The following is a 22,504-nucleotide window of genomic DNA, read 5'->3' as shown; positions in this document are numbered from 1 at the left end:
CGGGAATCGAACCCGGGTCCCTGGCACTGCGAGGCAGCAGTGCTGACCACTGTGCCACCATGCCGCCCCATGGGCAATACAGTAATAATGGGTGACTTCAATTTACATATAAACTGGGTTAACCAAATTAGCAGTAATGCTGTGGAGGAGGAATTCCTGGAGTGTGTACGAGATGGGTTTCTGGGGCAGTGCATCGAGGAGCCAACTAGGGAGTGGGCTATTTCGGATTCGACGTTGTGAAATGAGAAAGACCTAATTAATCATCTTGCTGTAAAGGAGCCTTTGGGGAAATAGTGACTATAATATGATAGAACTTTGCATTAGATTTGAATGTGATATAGTTCATTCTCAAGCGAGGGGTCTTAAATCTGAAGAAAGGAAATGGTGACAGAATGAGGAGCGAGTCGGCTATGGTGGATTGGAAAAATACACAAAAAGATTTGATGCCAGACAGGCATTGGCTTCATTTCAAGAAAGACTACACGACTACAACAGATATACATTCCTCTAAGGCACAAACACCCAACGGAAAAGGTAAGTCAACTGTGCTTCACAAAATAAGTTAAAGACCAAAGAAAGTGGATTGTGAGAATGCCAAAAAAAGTGGTAAGCCTGAGGAATGGGAACAATTTAGAACCAAGCCAAGTTCCAAGAAAGGGAAAAAAACAATGGGCAGGATTTTCTGACCGCACTTGCCCCGAAACCGGAAAACCCCGCCTGAGGTCAACGGACCTTTCCATGGTCCGTCCCTCGCCCGCTCCGATTCCCGTGGCGGGCAGAACAGGAAAGCTCACCCCAATACGAATACAAACCAGTGAGGAACATAAAGGCAGACTGCAAGAGCTCCTTTGGGTATGGAAAAAGGGAAAGATTAGCTAGGGCTAATGTGGGCCCATTACAGAGGGGGCCAGGGGAATTGATGGTGGAGAACAGGAAAATGGCAGAGGAACGACGCAGTCACTTTGCATCTGTCTTCACAGAAAAAGATACAGAAAATCTCCCAGTAATACTAGGCGACTAATATTAATTTCTTTTAGTTCCTCAGTTTCACTAGTTCCTTAGTCGCTAGTGAAACTGAGGAACGAAAAGAAATTAATATTAGTGAAGATGTAATACTTGAAAAATTAACTAGATTGAAGAATGTTAAATCCCTTGGCCCAGATGAGCTTATGTTAAGTTTATTCATTAGTGTAGGCTTACATTAGTAGGCTTACATTAACACTGCAATGAAGTTACCGTGAAAATCCCTTGGTCGCTACACTGCGGCGCCTGTTCGGGTACACTGAGGGAGAATTTAGCATGGCCAATGCACCTAACCAGCAAGTCTTTTGGACTGTGGGAGGAAACCGGAGCACCCAGAGGAAACTCACACAGACACGGGGAGAACGTGCAGACTCCACACAGACAGTGACCCAAGCCGGGAACTGAACCTGGGACCCTAGCGCAGTGAGGCAGCAGTACCAACCACTGTGCCACTGTGATGTAATGACACCCTGCTGAGAAACAGTGAGGGATATCAGACCATGACAGTCCAAAGACCAGGAGGAATTGAACAGAAACAAGATAAGTTAATAAACTTTCTGACAACCCAACAGTGGACCCAGACCGAACAAGGCTATGTCAATGGTTACTCACTCCCACAGACGAGAAGGAGAGAGAATAATGATGCTACTGATTGAGCTCCCCAGACTGGGGAACCAATCCTGGCCACACCATCAGTGGGACCAGTGAGAAGGAACTGCGCTGACTAATTTCATTAACCACTGCCCTATGTGGGATGAGGTGAGCAGTGAACCTTCAACATTGCGTTTAATGAAGTGATGCTTTTGTTAGTGAAAGTAACCAGCGGGGATGTGAATATATGCTGTCCAATCAATCACCCTTCTGTGAGACGCAGGTGTAATATCTCACTGGCAGAAGACCAATAACGCTGACCAAGAACTCAAGAATTAGGAGCGGGAGAAAACTATTCAGCCGTTTGGGCCTGTTCTGCCATTCGATAAGGTCATTGTGACTCCTGACACGACCCCTGACTTGTGCCTTGTGGATACTGTTGCACTAAAGTCAACCTTAATTAATAGCATTATGACCTTTTCCTAACTTCCTGACATAGAATCATAGAATGCCTACAGTGCAGAAAGAGGCCATTCGGCCCATCGAGCCTGCACCGACAACAATCCCACCCAGGCCCTATTCCTGAAACCCATGTATTTACCCTGCTAATTCTCCAACATTAAGCGGCAATTTAGCATGGCCAATCAACCTAACCCCCACATTTTGGACTGTGGGAGGAAACCCATGCAGACACAGGGAGAATGCGCATATTCCACACAGACAGTCACCCGAGGCCAGAATCGAACCCGGGGCCCTGGCGCTGTGAGGTAGCAGTGCTAACCACTGTGCCACCATGCCACCCTTCTGAAATGTCAAATACCCTTGAATATTCAGTGAATGTGAAAATGGCAAATACTGTTATACCACCACGTAGATGTTCTTCATACACTGAGTCAGGGAGTGTCCACTAACACAGCTCAGACCCATGTGTAACCCACCCACCACCTCATGAGTTCAAACTAAGGTCCTATTGGGTTGCCTGGGTAACTAGATGATCATGACATCACTAGTCTGCAAATCTGGGAGGACTTGAAGATGAAAGCATTACAGGCTGTTAATCAACTAGCTATTATTCCCAGCCAAGACTGTAACACTGCATTCTGCACTCTCTCCTTTCCTTCTCTATGAACGGTATGCTTTGTCTGTATAGCGCGTGTAGAAACAATACTTTTCACTGTATAATAATACATGTGACAATAATAAATCAAATCAAATCAGGTACACCATTCCTACTTCATCGCTCAGTTTAACAAACATCTTGGATAGATGTACTGCCTCTCAGAACCACCTTTTAAAGATTCAGCAGATAAGTAAGAAAATAGAGAAAGGTATAAAATGCCTTGGGGCTAAGGCCTAGAGAATGGATGCTTACATTGCAGGTGAATCCCCCTTGGGTCTATTCAGTGTTACATACATTTCATATAGAAATATAGAAACTAGAAGCAGGAGTAGGCCATTCAGCCCTTCGAGCCTGCTCCGCCATTCATTTTGATCATGGTTGATCATTGAATTCAATACCCTGATCCTGCATTCCTCCCATTTCTGATCACACAAGTCCTGGTCACCTGGTCACGTCATTGATATTTATTTATTCTTTCACAGGATATGGGCATCGCTGGCAAGGCCAGCTGGCAAGGCCAGGGTGGCACAGTGGTTAGCATTGCTGCCGCACTGCGCCAGATACTGGGGGTTCGATTCCCGAATTGGGTCACTGTCTATGCGGAGTTTGCACGTTCTCCCTGTGTCTGCATGCATTTCCTCCGAGTGCTCCCGTTTCCTCCCACCCTCCAAAGATGTACAGGTTAGGTGGTTTGGCCATGCTAAATTGCCCCTTATTATCCAAAGATGTGCAGAGTAGGTGGATTGGCCAAGCTAAATTGCCCCTCAGTATCCCAAGATGTGTAGGTTAGGGGGATTAGCAAGGTAAATACATGCGGTTACGGGGATGGGGCCTGGGTGGGATTGTTGTCAGTGTGTACTCGATGCGCCAAATGGCCTCCTTCTGCACCGTAGGGATTCTATGATTTGTTGCCCATTCTTAATTGCAGAGGGTAGTTAAGAGTCAACCACACTGCTGTGGGTCTGGAACTACAAGTTGGTCAGCCCAGGAAAACACAGCAGTTATGCTTCCCTAAAGGGCATTCATGAACCTGATGGGTTTTCACGATAATCATCTAGCTTTTCAATTCCAGATTTATGAACTGAATTTAAATTCTACCAGCTGCTGTGGTGGGGATTTGAACCCTTGTCCCAGTACAATAGCCTGGGCCTCTGGATCACCATTCCAGTGACCTTATCACAATGCCACTGTCCCCACCATAAATTGTTACCTGCTGCGACCTCAGGTGGGTTTCCAAGTTAAAATCATATGTGCGTCATGCCAAATCATGCTCAATTAAAGTTTAAAGTTTATTTGTTATTGTCACAAGTAGGCTTACATTAACACTGTAATGAAGTTACTGTGAAAATCCCCTAGTTGCCACACGTTCTGGCCTGTGTGTGCCTTCAAGTCCTCACCAAAGTGGTTGGACTCTTAAATGGTTGACTCTTAACTGCATTCTGAAGTGGCCTAACAAGACAGTGAGTTGTATCAAAACTACTGCCAGTGGTTCAAGAGGAAGGTTCAATACTGCCTTCTCAGTAAGCTTATTTTTAAGATTTTATGTTTAATTATTAGTGTCAAAAGTAGGCTGACATTAACACTGCAATGAAGTTACTGTGAAAATCCCCTAGCCACCACACTCCGGCGCCTATTCGGGTACACTGAGGGAGAATTTAGCATGACCAATGCACCTAACCAGCACGACTTGCAGACTGTGGGAGGAAACTGGAGGAAACCCACGCAGACACAGGGAGAACGTGCAGAATCTGCACAGTGACCCAAGCCGGGAATTGAACCCGGGTCCCTGGCACTGTGAGGCAGCAGTGCTAACCACTGTGCCATTAGATGAAATCAATTAAACATGGGTAGAGGTCAAAGACATCTTCTGTGTATCACAGTAGGGAAAAAATATTGGGGATCGCGACAAATTGACATATTTATTAGAGGCAGCCAAATTATCTTGAGCTAATGATAGAGGCAGAACTACAGTGAGACAACTAGGTGATTAATGTTGATTCTGGGGAGTAAGGACCACATGGGATTTTATGAAATGATAACTTTGGAAATCTCTATGGATGGATCTGTATAACCATGGAGGATCTCGAGAGGATTTGGTTACAGGCTAATGGTTAATCAATCTATACTCACTGCTGATGTAGATCCAGACAGTTAAGAGGTTTACCCAACTGTCAGAGGACAATCATAGAAATCATAGAAACCCTACAGTGCAGAAGGAGGCCATTCGGCCCATCGAGTCTGCACCGACCACAATCCCACCCAGGCCCTACCCCCACATATTTACCCACTAATCCCTCTAACCTACGCATCCCAGGACTCTAAGGGGCAATTTTTAACCTGGCCAATCAACCTAACCCGCACATCTTTGGACTGATGTAATGACACCCTTCTGAGAAACAGTGAGGGATATCAGACCATGACAGTCCAAAGACCAGGAGGAGTTGAACAGAAACAAGATAAGTTAATAAACTTTCTGACAACCCAACAGTGGACCCAGACCGAACAAGGCTATGTCAATGATTACTCACTCCCACAGACGAGAAGGAGAGAGAATAATGATGCTACTGATTGAGGTCCCCTCAAAGTACCTGGTGTTGTTAAAACTCTTACGTGGTTCAAGAAGGCAGTTCGCCACCACCTTCTCAAGGGCAGTGAATGCTGGCCTCGCCAGCGACACCCACATCCTGTAAATGAACAATAAAAAAACTAATATGTTGGTGCCAGTAAGCTGCAGGACAACATTTATGCTTCAGCAAATATGTATTAATGTTGTTTGCACTTTGGGAATATCTTGCTTCTATGCCTTTACTCCAAGTGTTCTCAGCACTAGTGACAGACAATGCCTATGGTTTCACCCTAGTATTCGAATTGTAATACACCAGGACTACGGCTTTCACGCTTTTCTGTATAGATGACACCTTGTTGCTGCACACCATCTATCATCCTGCTGCCCTCGATTCTGAAAGATGGTGTTAGCTAAATGCAGCAGTGTTGCTGGTGCTTTTAAATTCTTTTGTGTTAACAAGAAATAGTGCAGTGGTTAATAAATCATAAGTTTATTTGATGGTATTGGAGACCAGTGATTCCCTCAGTGACCCTAGGATTCGGAGCCCCCAGTCAGAGAAGGTATCTCAAATTCACTTTATAGTCTCAATACAATTAGCAATGGAAAAGGATAGGTATATACCAAAGGACAAGAGTTATAGCTGGGGGAAAGGAAATTGTGATGCGATTAGGCGAGATTTAGCTGGCATAGGTTGGGGAAGGAAACTGCAGGGGATGGGCACAATTGTAATGTGGAACTTGTTCAAGGAACAGCTACTACACGTCCTTGATAAATATGTACCTGTCAGGCAGGGAGGAAGCAGACGTGTGAGGAACCGTGGTTTACTAAGGAGGTTGAATCTCTTGTGAAGAGGAAGAAGGAGACTTATGTTAAGATGAGACGTGAAGGCTCAGTTAGGGCACTTGAGAGTTACAAGTTAGCCAGGAAGGACCTAAAGAAAGAGTTAAGAAGAGCCAGGAGGGGACATGAGAAGTCTTTGGCAGGTAGGATCAAGGAAAACCCTAAAGCTTTCTGTAGGTATGTCAGGGGTAAAAGAATGACTAGGGTAAGATTAGGACCAGTCAAGGACAGGAGTGGGAAGTTGTGCGTGGAGTCTGAAGAGATAGGAGAGGCACTAAATGAATATTTTTCGTCGGTATTCACACTGGAGAGGGACAGTGTTGTCGAGGGGAGTACTGAGGTGCAGGCTGTTGGACTGGATGGGATTGATGTTCATAAGGAGGAGGGAGCAATTCTGGAAAGGGTAAAAATAGATAAGTCCCCTGGGCCGTATGGGATTTATCCTAGGATTCTCTGGGAGGCTAGAGAGGAGATTGCAGAGCCTTTGGCTTTGATCTTTGTGTCGTCATTGTCTATAGGAACAGTGCCAGAAGACTGGAGGATAGCAAATGTTGTCCCCTTGTTCAAGAAGGGGAGTAGGGACAACCCTGGTAATTATAGACAGGTGAGCCTTACTTCTGTTGTGGGCAAAGTATTGGAAAGGATTATAAGAGATAGGATTTATAATCACCTGGAAAGGAATAATTTGGTAGGGGCAGTCAGCACAGTTTTGTGAAGGGTAGGTTGTGCCTCATAAACCTTATTGAGTTCTTTGAGAAGGTGACCAAAGAGGTGGATGAGGGTAAAGCAGTTGATGTGGTGTATATGGATTTCAGCAAAGCGTTTGATAAGGTTCCCCATGGTAAGCTTTTGCAGAAAATACGGACACATGGGATTGAGGGGGATTTAGTGGTTTGGATCAGGAATTGGCTAGCTGTAAGAAAACAGAGGGTGGTGGTTGATGGGAAATATTCATCCTGGAGTTCAGTTACTAGTGGTGTACCGCAAGGATCTGTTTTGGGGCCGCTGCTGTTTGTCATTTTTATTAATGACCTGGATGAGGGCGTGGAAGGATGGATTAGTAAATTTGCGGATGACACTAAAGTCGGTGGAGTTGTAGACAGTGCGGAGGGAAGTGGCAGGTTACAGAGGGACATAGATAAGCTGCAGAGCTGGGCTGAGAGGTGGCAAATGGAGTTTAATGTGGAAAAGTGTGAGGTGATTCACTTTGGAAGGAGTAACAGGAATACAGAGTACTGGGCTAATGGTAAGATACTTGGTAGTGTGGATGAACAGAGGGATCTGGGTGTCCATGTGCATAGATCCCTGAAAATTGGCACCCAGGTTGATAGGGTTGTTAAGAAGGCGTACGGTGTGTTAGCTTTTATTGGTAGAGGGATTGAGTTTCGGATCCAGGAGGTCATGCTGCAACTGTACAAAACTCTGGTGCGGCCGCATTTGGAGTATTGCGTACAGTTCTGGTCGCCGTATTATACGAAAAATGTGGAAGTGTTGGAAAGGGTGCAGAGGAGATTTACCAGGATGTTGCCTGGTATGGTGGGAAAATCGTATGAGGAAAGGCTGAGGGGCTTGAGGTTGTTTTCGTTAGAGAGAAGAAGATTAAGAGGTGACTTAATAGAGGCATACAAGATGATCAGAGGATTAGATAGGGTGGATAGTGAGAGCCTTTTTCCTCGGATGGTGATGGCTAGCACGAGGGGACATAGGTTTAAATTGAGGGGTGAGAGATATAGGACAGATGTCAGAGGTAGGTTCTTCACTCAGAGAGTAGTAAGGGCATGGAATGCCCTGCCTGCAGCAGTAGTGGACTCGCCAACATAAGAGCATTCAAATGGTTATTGGATAAACATATGGATGATATTGGAATAGTGTAGATTAGAAGGGCTTTAGATTGGTTCCACTGGTCGGCGCAACATCGAGGGCCGAAGGGCCTGTACTGCGCTGTAATGTTCTATAACCTGAGATGACTTTGACACCAACTTAATTATAAATACTGTCCAGAGATCAATGGATAAAATGTTTTTCATCTCTGTGTATTTGACAGTTACTGTTAATATTGCGTGTCAACATATGTTTGATGTGATTTATGATTGAGTCTCTGACTACCACTTTGACATTAAATCCATTGCAATGTACAACTGGACTGTCGGGATATTACAACATAGCCTAGAAGGTACTTGTAGGCCAACTCTTCTTTATCTTCAAGGGGCCCACTGCACCGTGCGACCATGGGTCTCCACTGGTCTGTCAACTGTGGAAGTCACCTATCATTCAGCATCACTCATTCTGTCCACCGAGAATACGATCTTGTCAGGAATGGGTACCTCGGTGTTCACAGAACAAAAGAAAGAAGCAAACAGATAAAGTATATGAGGAGTAGGCCATTCGGCCCCTCGAGCCTGATCACCATTCAATAAGATTATGGCTGACTAGATTGTGGCCTCAACTCCATTTTCCTGTCTAACTCCCATAACCCTTACACAAGACATAGGAGCAGAATTAGGCCACTCGGCCCATCGCGTCTGCTCCGCCATTCAATCATGGCTGATGTTTTTCTCATCCCCATTCTCCTGCCTTTTCCCCATAACCCCTGATCCCCTTATTAATCAAGAACCTATCTATCTCTGTCTTAAAGACACTCAATGACCTGCCCTCCACTGCCTTCTGCGGCAAAGAGTTCCACAGATTCACCACCCTCTGGCTGAAGAAATTCCTCCTCATCTCTGTTTTAAAGGATCGTCCCTTTAGCCTGAGGTTGTGCCCTCTGGTTGTAGTTTTTCCTACTAGTGGAAACATCCTCTCCATGTCCACTCTATTCAGGCCTCGCAGTATCCTGTAAGTTTCAATAAGATCCCCCCTCATCCTTCTAAACTCCAACGAGTACAGACCCAGAATCCTCAACTATTCCTCATACGACAAGCTCTTCATTCCAGGGATCATTCTTGTGAACCTCCTCTGGACCCTTTCCAAGGCCAGCATATCCTTCCTTAGATATGGGGCCCAAAACTGCTCACAATATTCCAAATGAGGTCTGACCAGAGCCTTGTACAGCCTCAGAAGTACATCCCTGCTCTTACATTCTAGCCCTCTTGACATGAATGCTAACATTGCATTTGCCTTCCTAACTGCCGACTGAACTTGCATATTAACCTTAAGAGAATCTTGAACAAGGACTCCCAAGTCCCTTTGTGTTTCTGATTTCCTAAGCATTTTCCCATTTAGAAAATAGTCTATGCCTCCATTTCTCCTTCCAAAGTGCATAACCTCACACTTTTCCACATTGTATTCCATCTGCCACTTCTTTGCCCACTCTCCTAACCTGTCCAAGTCCTTCTGCAGCCCCCCTGCTTTTCCAATATTACCTGTTCCTCTACATATCTTTGTATCACCTGCAAACTTAGCAACAGTGCCTTCAGTTCCTTCCTCCAAATCATTAATGTATATTGTGAAAAGTTGTGGTCCCAACACTGACCCCTGAGGCACACCACTAGTCACCGGCTGCCATCCTGAAAAAGACCCTTTTATCCCCACTCTGTGCCTTCTGCCAGTCAGCCAATCCTCTATCCATGCCAGGATCTTATCCTTAACACCATGGGCACTTAACTTATTTAACAGTCTCCTATGCGGCCCCTTGTCAAAGGCTTTCTGGAAATCTAAATAAATCACGTCCATCGGTTCTCCTTTATCCAACTTCCTTGTTACCTTCTCAAAGAACTTGTTAACCAAATATCTCTCCAACTCAGCCTTGAGTATATTCAATGACTCAGCCTCCACTGCTCTCTGGAGAAGAAACTTCCACCGACTAACGATTCAATGCATGAAAAAATGTTCTCTTTATCTCAGTCTTAAATGGGATACTTCCAGGTTTTAAACTGTGTACCTGGATTCTAGACTCCCCCACAGGGGGAAATATCTTCACAGCATCCAGTCTGTTAAATCCCCTCAGGATTTTATAGGTGCGATCTTACCAGCTCACTATGCTGGTCGATCAGTGTGGTGAGCCGAGAAGATCACAGTGAGGATAAAAATCCGATTCGCACTGATCCTCCTGGCCCTGTTTTGCCCTAAAAATAAGACTATTTAGTTGCTCCTGCATGGCATTTTCTGGCCTCCTGGAATATTCTCCCGAGAATCAGTTCTGGCCTCCGCCATCGGAGATCATGTGTCATTGCCACGCCGTGGGGGGGGATCGGAGGCCAATGAAACCCCCAGGTAGTTGGGGACATGGCTGGGCAATGGCACCCTGGGAGTGCCCGGTTGGACACCATAAGTGTGGCGGGGCAGTGCCAAGGTGGTGGGGCCTGAGTGGGGGTGGGACCAAGAGGAGGAGGTGTACACACAAAGATGGGGGGGGGCTAATGCAAGGGAGGTCATGCGGAGGGGGTGGGTTGGTCAACAGGGGGAGTGCGTAGGGTGTCCTCCAGGGGACTCAACAGGACGGGCAGCATGGTAGCACAGTGGTTAGCACTGCTGCTTCACAGCGCCAGGGACCCAGGTTCGATTCCTGTCTCGGGTCACTGTCTGTGTGGAGTCTGCACGTTCTCCCCGTGTCTACGTGGGTTTCCTCCGGGTGCTCTGGTTTCTTTTCACATTCTGAAAGACGTGCTGGTTAGGTACATTGACCTGGACAAGCGTCGGAGTGTGGCGACTAGGGGAATTTCACAGTAACTTCATTGCAGTGTTAATGTAAGCTTACTTGTGGCTAATAAATAAACTTTTTTAAAAAAGGAGAGTCCTGATTATCCGATGCTGGCAACCTGCATTGGTGGGGCTGGGAGAACATGCCGCTAATGATGGTTGCGGGCGGGGTGGGGGTCCGATGTCCATGTGTGGGGGGATGGGAGGGGGTCTCCTGGTTCACTGAGAGATTGGGGTGCCCTGCACAATGGCGCCCGACTGCTCTGCAGCCAGCTTCCCTGGCGGGCTGCCTGGCCATGCCCCCCGACCACCTCGTGGCTTCAATGGCCTCCGATTCCCCCGGCATGACCAACATGCCTCGTCTCCACTGGTGGAAACCAGTAGTGATTCTCACTGATGAGACCTCGTCAACGGGGGGGGGGAAGTATCTGGGAGGCCGGATGATGCCATGCCAGATGCACTAATAGGATTGAAATTAAGTCAATCCTATGCAAATAGGCTTTGCACCCTTTCTGGGCACAAAGCCAATCTCGCCAGCAAAACAGGCCGGGAGCATTGAGTGCGAGCCTCACACAATCTTACCGTCTCACCTCACCAATCCAACCAACCAGCACGGCGAACCGTTAAGATTGCCGTCTATGTGTTTCAATAAGATCGCTTCTCATTTTTTTAAACTCCAATAGCTATAAGCCCAACCTGTTCAACCATTCCTCATAGGATAACCCCTTCATCCCAGAAATCAGTCGAGTGAACTTTCCCTGAACTGCTTCAACTGCAATTATATCCTTTCTTCAGTAAGGAGGCTAGCTGTACGCAGCACTCCAGATGTGTCCAGGACTCTGTGGAGCTGCAGCAACTCAATTCCCTTTTCAATAGACACCAACGTTCCATTCGCCTTCCTAATCGCTTGCTGTACCTGCATGCCAACTTCTTGTGATTTATGTCCAGGGGCACCCAGATCCCTCTGTACCATCGGGTTCTGCTGTCTCTGTCCATTAAAATACTTTCCTATTCTTCCTGTCAAAGTGGACATGTTCACATTTTCCCACATTATACCCCCAACTGTCAATTTTTTGCACACTCACTTAACCTGTCTATATCCCACTTTAGAATCCTTAAGAATCATAAAATCCTACAGTGCAGAAGGAGGCCATTCCATAAGACATAGGAACAGAATTAGGCCACTCGGCCCATCGAGTCTGCTCCGCCATTCAATCATGGCTGATGTTTATCTCATCCCCGTTCTCCTGCCTTTTCCCCATAACCCCTGATCCCCTTATTAATTAAGAACCTATATATCTCTGTCTTAAAGACACTCAATGACCCGGCCTCCACAGCCTTCTACGGCAAAGTGTTCCACAGATTCACCACTCTCTGGCTGAAGAAATTCGTCCTCATCTTTGTTTTAAAGAATCGTCCCTTTAGCCTGAGGTTATGCCCTCTGGTTCTAATTTTTCCTACTAGTGGAAACATCCTCTCCACGTCCACTCTATCCAGGCCTCGCAGTATCCTGTAAGATCAATAAGAGCCCCCCTCATCCTTCTAAAGTCCAACGAGTACAGACCCAGAGTCCTCAACCGTTCCTCATACGACAAGCTCTTCATTCAAGGGATCATTCTTGTGAACCTCCTCTGGACCCTTTCCAAGGCCAGCACATCCTTCCTTAGATATGGGGCCCAAAACTACTCACAATATTCCAAATAGGGTCTGACCAGAGCCTTGTACAGCCTCAGAAGTACATCCCTGCTCTTGTGCATCCCTGCTCGGCCCATTGAGTCTACACCGACCACAATCCCACCCAGGCTGTATCCCCATAACCCCATGCACTTACCCTAGCCAGTCCCCCTGACACTAAGGGGCAATTTAGCATGGCCAATCCACCTAACTTGCACATCTTTGGACTGTGGGAGGAAACCCATGCAGACACAGGGAGAATGTGCAAACTCCGCACAGACAGTGACCCAAGCTGCGAATCGAGTCTGGTTCCCTGGCACTAAGAGGCTGCAGTGCTAACCACTGTGCCACCATGCCGCCCTCTTGACAAATTACTTACCTACCTATCAATATGTTTAGCTACCATACAGTCAGTCCTTTTTGTCAAATTATTGATAGAGTATAAATAGTTGAGACCCCAGCACTGATCCCTGTGGCACTCCACTAGTAACAACTTGCCAACCTAAAAATGACTCGTTCGTTCCTACTTCCTGCTAACAAATCCTCTCCACACAAATATCTTACTCCCTACGCCATTATTTTGTGAAGTACCCTTTAAGGTGACACTTTGTTGATTGCCTTTTAGAAATCCAAATATAGCACGTCTGTACACAATGTGTTACAGTAAGAAGTCTCACAACACCAGGTTAAAGTCTCCACATCACAATGTGTTAGACATGAAGAATCAATCTTGTAGGCAGTGGTACAGAATTTCCAGCAGTAACATTGTATATGGGGCCAGGTGTCCAATCTGGGCCGGACCTCCTTTGGTGTGGCTTGCTAGTCAGATGTTAAACAGCAAGCAGACTAAGCTTTTCAGTTCAGCGAGGCAATATGACTGGTTTCACAAGCCAGAGGCCCATGTCACATGACTCCCACCTCTTCACACTGTCTTTGACAAGGGATGTGTATCCCTCGGCTCCGTCCCTGAGGTTGTTAAGAGTCTCAACCATTCATGATTGAAAGGAAGGTCACGAGGCCCTTTGTCTTAGCGGACAAACAAGCTCATGTTGGCCAGTCTGGGTTGTGAAATGCATGTGGTCTTTGTATAGCCCACTTTGAATTTGGTCAGTGCAGCCCACAGCGGGTGGTTACTGCTCCCCAGAGATCACGATGTGCAAGTTTCCCTGAAACTGATGCCAAGTAGTTTCTTTTGTTCGGGGTCAGAGACAGACAGAGGTTCAGCCATTTTAATGATCTTTGTCCAGTATTTAAAATTTTAGAAATAACCATGAGCATATCGATATATATTTTATAAAAATATACAGTGTGAGGTCTCAGTGCCCTCACACACCAATCTTCACAGGATGGACACTTTTTTTCCAATGTGATCATAGAATCCCTCCAGTGCAGAAGGAGGCCATTCAGCCCATTGAGTCTGCACCGACCACAATCCCACCCCAGGCCCTATCCCCACAATCCCACACATTTACTATGCTAATCCCTCTAACCTACACATCCTGGGATACTATGGGCAATTTATCATGGCCAATTGACCTAACCCACACATCTTTGGAGTGTGTGAGGAAACCGGAGGAAACCCACGCAGATACAGGGAGAACATGCACACACAGTGACCCAAGCCAGGAATGGAACCCAGGTCCCTGGCACTGTGAGGCAGCAGTGGTAACCACTGTGCCATCATGATGCAAAGATTTGCATTAAATAGCACCTTTCATGACCTTTTTAAAATTCTTTTATGGGATGTGAACATTACTGGCAAGTAATTGATCCCTAATTGAGAAGGTGGTGGCAAGCCTTAAAACTTTGCAGTCCAAGTTGTGTGGTATATTCCAAGTGCTGTTAGAGAGAGAGTTCCAGGTAGTTGACCGAGCGGCAGTGAAGGACCCTGATGTAAGGGGTAAATTTTACCGTCCCAACCGTCGTGAAAATCATCAGTCGGGCTGGAAGATTTGATGGACCTAGTCTTCAGGGTGTTGGCTATGAGGAGAGGTTGAATAAACTAGGATTGTTTTCACTGGAAAGACGGAGGCTGAGGGGAGACCCGATAGAGGTCTACAAAATTATGAAAGGCATCGACAGGGTGGATAGTCAGAGGCTTTTTCCCCAGGGCGGAAGTGTCAATGACAAAGGGGGCATGGATTCAAGGTGAGAGGGGGAGAGTTTAAGGGAGATGTGCGGGGGACGTTTTTCACGCAGAGAGTGGTGGGTGCCTGGAACTCCCTGCCAGAGGAGGTGGTGGAAGCAGGCACATTAGCAACATTTAAGAAGCATCTGGATGGATACATGAATAGGGAGAAAATAGAGGGATACGGACTGAGTAAGGGCAGAAGATTTTTTTTTTAGTTTAGTTAGGGCATCATGATTGGCACAGGCTTGGAGGGCTGAAGGTTCTGTTCCTGTGCTGTGCTTTTCTTGGTTCTTTGTTCTTTTATTTAAAGGTCCCTTGACCTTGGGCAGAAATTTCCTACCTTGAGCCAGAAATTCCCACCCAAAGGTTCAGGTCTGGGTGGTGTGTGGTCTGGAGGTGCTTGCAAGTTCCCACGTGGCTACTGCCCTTTACCTTCGGAGTGGTAGGGGTCGCAGGTTTGGAAGGTTCTGTTGAAGGAAACTGGACAAGGCCATTACACCGGCATGTTATCAAACAAAACCTAACACCGAATCACATATATTAAGGTAATGGGTCTCTTAAAAATTGGCATATGTGAAATTATAATTGAAAAAAACGGAACTGGCAGACGTGGTTAAATGATTACTTTGAAGAGATTTGTGGAAACTGAAAATAAAGGAAGAGGAGGAACTTATTAGATTTAATATAAGGAAAATAAATTTCAATGGATTAGAGGTTAACAAGTCTTCAGGACTTGCTGGCTGTCATGTTAGTATATGAAAGTAAGTAAAGGAGGAAATTACAGTTGCTTTTGGCATTATAGAATCCCTACAGTGCAGAAGGAGGCCATTTGGCCCATCTAGTCTGTACCGACCACAATCCCACCTAGGCCCTATCCCTGTAACCCTATGTATTTACCCTAGCTAGTCCCCCTGACACTAAGGGGCAATTTAGCATAGCCAATCTACCTAACCCGCACATCTTTGGACTGTGGGAGGAAACCGGAGCACCCGGAGGAAACCCAGGCAGACACGGGGAGAACGTACAAACTCCACACAGACAGTGAGCCAAGCCAGGAATTGAACCCGAGTCCCAGGTGCTGTGAGGCAGCAGTGTCAACCACTGTGCCACCGTGCCACCCATATTCATTCGCTTCCTAAATTCTTTAGATTCTGAAATTGTCCAATTGGACTGTAAAATTGCAACCGTCACTCCATTGTTGAAGAAATGTGGGAGTAAAAAATGACAGATATATTCATCTAAGGTGTGGTGTGGGGAAGTTAATAGAATCAGTCATTAAGGACAGGCATGGCTGAGAAGTATGAATGCTCTTGAAAGAATTCAGCCAGAGACGCTTTTCTAAGTGTAAAGAAGGCATGTTTTTCTAATGGTTTGCTAGGGGTCCCCTTCTAAGGGTGTGAAGTACCTCAACCCATGCCACAATCTGATGGACCCACGCCCAAAACAAATGTGTCTCATACCAGGTTAAAGTCCAACAGGTTTATTTGGAATCACGAGCTTTCGGAATGCTGCTCCTTCATCAGGTGAGTGAAGGAGCCTGATCACCTAATGAAGGTAGCAAAATCCACTAGCTTTCGGAGCACTGCTCCTTCGTCAGGTGAGTGGGAGTTCTGTTCACAAACTGGGCATATAAAGACACAAACTCAATTTACAAAATAATGGTTGGAATGCGAATCTTTACAGGTAATCAAGTCTTAAAGGTACAGACAATGTGAGTGGAGAGAGGGTTAAGCACAGGTTAAAGATGTGTATTGTCTCCAGACAGGACAGTTAGTGAGATTTTGCAAGCCCGGGCAAGTTGTGGGGGTTACAGATAATGTGACATGAACCCAAGATCCCGGTTGAGGCTTTTGTCGCGACACTACGGACTTCCTACAGAAACTCAGCACACATGGAGCAGTTGAACCAGGAGCACTCCTCGTCACAATGGATGTCTCGGCACTCTACACCAGCATCCCCCACAACGATGGCATTGCTGCAACTGCCTCAGTACTCAACACCGACAACTGCCAATCTCCAGATGCAATTTTACAACTCATCCGCTTCATCCTGGACCACAATGTCTTCACCTTCAACAACCAGTTCTTCATCCAGACACACGGAACAGCCATGGGGACCAAATTTGCACCTCAATATGCCAACATCTTCATGCACAGGACCTTCAACCAATGCTATACACTAGATACATCGATTACATTTTCTTCCTTTGGACTCATGGTGAACAATCACTGAAACAACTATATGATGACATCAACAAGTTCCAACCCACCATCAGACTCACCATGGACTAGTCTCCGGGATCAGTTGCATTCTTGGATACACGCATCTCCATCAAGGACGGTCACCTCAGCACTTCACTGTACCGCAAGCCCACGGATAACCTCACGATGCTCCACTTCTCCAGCTTCCACCCTAAACACGTTAAAGAAGCCATCCCCTACGGACAAGCCCTCCGTATACACAGGATCTGCTCAGATGAGGAGGATCGCAACAGACACCTCCAGACGCTGAAAGATGCCCTCATAAGAACAGGATATGGCACTCGACTCATCGATCGACAGTTCCGACGTGCCACAGCGAAAAACCGCACCGACCTCCTTAGAAGACAAACACGGGACATGGCGGACAGAGTACCCTTCGTCGTCCAGTACTTCCCCGGAGCGGAGAAGCTACGACATCTTCTCCGGAGCCTTCAACATGTCATTGATGAAGACGAACATCTCGCCAAGGCCATCCCCACACCCCCACTTCTTGCCTTCAAACAACTGCACAAGCTCAAACAGACCATTGTCCGCAGCAAACTACCCAGCCTTCAGGAGAACAGTGACCACAACACCACACAACCCTGCCACAGCAACCTCTGCAAGACATGCCGGATCATCAACATGGATGCCATCATCTTACGTGAGAACACCATCCACCAGGTACATGGTACACACTCTTGCAACTCGGCCAACGTTGTCTCCCTGATACGCTGCAGGAAAGATGTCCTGAGGCGTGGTACATTGGGGAGACCATGCAGACGCTACGACAACGGATGAATGAACACCGCTCGACAATCATCAGGCAAGAGTGTTCTTTTCCTGTTGAGGAACACTTCAGCAGTCACGGGCATTCGGCCTCTGATCTTCGGGTAAGCGTTCTCCAAGGCGGCCTTCACGACACACGACAATGCAGAGTCGCTGAGCAGAGACTGATAGCTAAGTTCCGCACACATGAGGACGACCTCAACCGGGATCTTGGGTTCATGTCACACTATCTGTAACCCCCACGACTTGCCTGGGCTTGCAAAATCTCACTAACTGTCCTGTCTGGAGACAAGACACATCTCTTTAACCTGTGCTGAACGCTCTCTCCACTCACATCGTCTGTACCTTTAAGACTTGATTACCTGTAAAGACTCGCATTCCAACCATTATTTTGTAAATTGAATTGGTGTCTTTATATGCCCTGTTTGTGAACAGAACTCCCGCTCACCTGACTAAGGAGCAGCGCTCCGAAAGCTACCAAATTCTGCTACCAAATAAACCTGTTGGACTTTAACCTGGTGTTGTGAGACTTCTTACTGTGCCCATCCCAGTCCAAAGCCGGCATCTCCACATCAAAAGCAATATGATCATAGCTAAACTCATCACAACAGCAGGAGTTACACCCTGTTAAGGAGGCCGCTTTTCTGCTCCTGTTTCACATCAGTTTTTCCCAAAACAATACTTTCTAGAAACGTGGTGTGTAGTGATTGATGCTGCTGTTTGTGCTTGGTCAGTTGACCCATTATTGAAACAACTGATTTGACTGACCACAGGATTGGCTGACAAGCAGATGCACACAGAGGAACAGGCCACCCAGAAGCATCTGTATCCCTCTGTTCAGCTTGGGTTTTATTATTGCACAGCAGAGCAGGTTAATCCCAGGACAATAGTGAGATGGAGTCACATGGAGGTCCCTGCATGCCCGTCACTTATATAAATAAGGGAGTGAGGGAGGGATGTTTCGGATCACACAATGGAATGCTGCTGAAGATGCTGGGACAGAGTGTGCCTCTTATTGCCCTTGTGCTGTCTCTGACACAGGCCTTGTATATTGGCAATGGCCTTCAACGCAAAGTTACACACTTAGGTAAGTGCGTGGAAATTGCCTTCTGAATGGAGAAAAGTAAAAAAAAAATTTACTGAAAACCAAATAATGTTGGTGTGGATCCGTGACCGGAAAGACTGTGAGTGCAAAATAGGGGCAATCAAAATACAGATAAGTTTCTATTTTATCTTTTGATCTGAGTGATATTGACACGGCTGTGTTTATTGCCGATCCAAAATTTTCCAGAGAAGGTGATGGTGGGTTCTCTTCTGTGGCCTTGGGGGCAACAGTGCATCCCTGATGATATTATTCGGACAAGGTTTTTAAAAAATAATTCTCAAGGTGTGCGCATTGTCCATCCCTATCTGTGGGCGGCACGGTGGCACAGTGGTTAGCGCTGCTGCCTCAAAGCGCCAGGGACTCGGGTTCGATTCCCAGCTTGGGTCACTGTCTGTGCGGAGTCTGCACGTTCTCCCCGTGTCTGCGTGGGTTTCCTCCGGGTGCTCCGGTTTCCTCCCACAGTCCGAAAGATGTGCTGATTAGGTGCATTGACCATGCTAAATTCTCCCTCAGTGTACCCGAACAGGTGCCAGAGTGTGGCGACTAAGGGATTTTCACAGTAACTTCATTGCAATGTTAATGTAAGCCGACTTGTGAATCTAATAAATAAACGTAAACTTTAAACAAGAGCAGGGAAGGCATGCTGGAACTGTATAAAACACTGGTTAGGCCACAGCTGGAGTACTGCGTGCAGTTCTGGCCAGAACATTATAATGTGGAGATGCCGGCGTTGGACTGGGGTAAACACAGTAAGAAGTTTAACAACACCAGGTTAAAGTCCAACAGGTTTATTTGGTAGCAAAAGCCACACAAGCTTTCGGAGCTCTTAGCCCCTTCTTCAGGTGAGTGGGAATTCTGTTCACAAACAGAGCTTATAAAGACACAGACTCAATTTACATGAATAATGGTTGGAATGCAAATACTTACAACTAATCAAGTCTTTAAGAGACGAAACAATGTGAGTGGAGAGAGCATCAAGACAGGCTAAAAAGATGTGTATTGTCTCCAGACAAGACAGCCAGTGAAACTCTGCAGGTCCACGCAACTGTGGGAGTTACAAATAGTGTGACATGAACCCAATATCCCGGTTGAGGCCGTCCTCGTGTGTGCGGAACTTGGCTATCAGTTTCTGCTCAGCGACTCTGCGCTGTCGTGTGTCGCGAAGGCCGCCTTGGAGAACGCTTACCCGAATATCAGAGGCCGAATGCCCGTGACCACTGAAGTGCTCCCCAACAGGAAGAGAACAGTCTTGCCTGGTGATTGTCGAGCGGTGTTCATTCATCCGTTGTCGCAGCGATAGACTGATAGCGATAAACTGATAGCCAAGTTCCGCACACACGAGGACGGCCTCAACCAGGATATTGGGTTCATGTCACACTATTTGTAACTCCCACAGTTGCGTGGACCTGCAGAGTTTCACTGGCTGTCTTGTCTGGAGACAATACACATCTTTTTAGCCTGTCTTGATGCTCTCTCCACTCACATTGTTTCGTCTCTTAAAGACTTGATTAGTTGTAAGTATTTGCATTCCAACCATTATTCATGTAAATTGAGTCTGTGTCTTTATAAGCTCTGTTTGTGAACAGAATTCCCACTCACCTGAAGAAGGGGCTAAGAGCTCTGAAAGCTTGTGTGGCTTTTGCTACCAAATAAACCTGTTGGACTTTAACCTGGTGTTGTTAAACTTCTTACAGAACATTATAGGCAGGATGTGATTGCATTGGAGAGGGTGCAGAGGAGATTTACCACGATGCTACCTGAGATAGAGGGTCTGATTTGTGAGGAAAATTTGGATAGACTGGGGCTGTTTTCCTTGGAGCAGCAAAGGTTGAGAGGGGACCTGATAGAGGTGTGTAAGATTAAGCGGGGCATAGATAGAGTGGATAGGAAAGCACTTTTTCCATTAGTGGCGGGGCCAATAACCAGGGGCATTGATTTAAGGTAAGAGGTGGAAAGCTAAGAGGGGAGTTGAGGTGAACCTTTTTCACTCAGAGGGTGGTGGGAGTCTGGAACTCACTGCCTGAAAGGGTGGTGGAGTCAGAAGCTGTCGTAACATTTAAGAGGTATTAGGTATTCACCTGCGCTGCTGTAACCTCCAGGGCTATGGGTCAAGCACTGGAAAATGGGATCCTTGTAGTCAGATCTTTGTTGGCCAACATTGGGCTGAATGGCCTCATTCTGTGTTGTAAACGTCTTTGAATTTATAAATCTATGAATCACTCCCTTGACTCTCTGAAAGACCAAAAATTTGCCAATCCCAAACCTTAAACGTGTTCAATGATGGAGCTTCCACAGCCTTCAGGGGGCAGAGAATTCCAAAAATTCACAACCTTTTGAGTGAAGAAATGTCTTTTCATCTCAGTCCTAAATGATTGTCCCCATGTTCTCTCAGTGTCTAACCCATCTTAAGAAGCTTGCGTCTTTCATGAGGTCACATCCAAATAGTTCAGGTCCACTTTGCTCAGCTTCTCATTGTAAGACAAACCTCTCATCCCAGGGATCAATCTAAGGAAACTTCACTGCACCACCTCCAATGCACGTATATCCTTCCTTAAACATGGAGACCAAAACAATGCACAATAGTTCAAGTTTGGTCTCACCAAAGAATGTGGCAATTGTAGCAAGACTTCCTTGTTCTTGTATACCATTCCCTTAGTAATAAAAACCAACATACCATTTGCCTTCCTAATTGCTTGCTATACTTATGTGCTAACTTTACATGTCCCTTTTACAAGAACATCCAAGTCTCTCTGATCAACATTAGCAAGGGGGATGGAAGCAGATTTAAGAGTAACATTCAAGACAGAATTGGATAAATAATTGAATGGTTAAAAAAAAAACAAGGTTATGGGAGAAGAGCAAGATAGTGGATAATTAGAAGGCTCCACCAGACAGCCAGTTCAGATACAATGGGCTAAACAGCCTTCTTCTGTGCTGTGTCATTCTATGATTCATCGATTACGTCAGCATGTAAATGTCTGGTTGAGTGCAGCCCAGGAAAAAATGTAACTTCTCATTGACAGTGACTCTAAGCCACTACTCTGTCTGATGCAAAAGCTTGAGGTTTGCATCAATGATATTGGTTTGTTTCCCTTATAAAGACTTTCAACAGATTTCTCACAATGCACTGTTGCTACTTCAAACACGCTCCTTGTTGCCAACATTAGGCAATGGGAATGTTGATTGTACAGGTGCAGGAGGACACTGAGTCAGTGAGGGCAGGGTTGTGAGTTAAATGTCCCTCATGGCTAACCCAACTATGCTACTGTTGGGAAGAGTTAAGCGATGGTGAAGGTTTGTCCCCCTAGAGGAGGGATGAAGAGTTATTCCATAGTTACGCATGTGCAATGACTGGCAACTAGGAATGGGCAATAAATGCTGGCCTAGCCAACAATGCTCCCATCCCATGAATTAGTTTTTTAAAACTCTTAAGGTTAGAGATTATTATTATAGTTAGTCCGCTAGAAAGGCAAACCTGAGAGAAAATAGTAAAGTTTATAAAGTTTATTTATTTACCAGTCACAAATAGGCTTACATTAACACTGCAATGAAGTTACTGTGAAAATCCCTAGTCATCACACTCTGACGCCTGTTCGGGTACACTGAGGGAGAATTTAGCATGGCCAATGCACCTAACCAGCACGTCTTTTGGACTGTGGGAGGAAACCAGAGCACCCAGAGGAAACCCACGCAGACACGGGGAGGACGTGCAGACTCATAAGAACATAAGAACTAGGAGCAGGAGTAGGCCATCTGGCCTCTCGAGCCTGCTCCGCCATTCAATAAG

General features: G+C 46.2%; 1 protein-coding gene across 1 annotated transcript in view; it reads left to right on the top strand.

Annotated features, from left to right (window-relative positions):
* The first annotated feature begins 410 nt into the window (after nt 1-410).
* The window catches only part of LOC144480143 (elastase-1-like), a 42,838-nt gene continuing 20,744 nt past the window's right edge, over nt 411-22,504 (top strand). Inside the window, exon 1 of the mRNA XM_078199288.1 lies at nt 411-534. Coding sequence (XP_078055414.1) covers nt 411-534 — 124 coding nt within the window. The remainder of the gene's footprint in view (nt 535-22,504) is intronic.

Source organism: Mustelus asterias, chromosome 28 (assembly GCF_964213995.1).
Source record: "Mustelus asterias chromosome 28, sMusAst1.hap1.1, whole genome shotgun sequence".
Classification (NCBI taxonomy): domain Eukaryota; kingdom Metazoa; phylum Chordata; class Chondrichthyes; order Carcharhiniformes; family Triakidae; genus Mustelus; species Mustelus asterias.
This window is presented reverse-complemented; position numbering and strand designations above follow the sequence as displayed.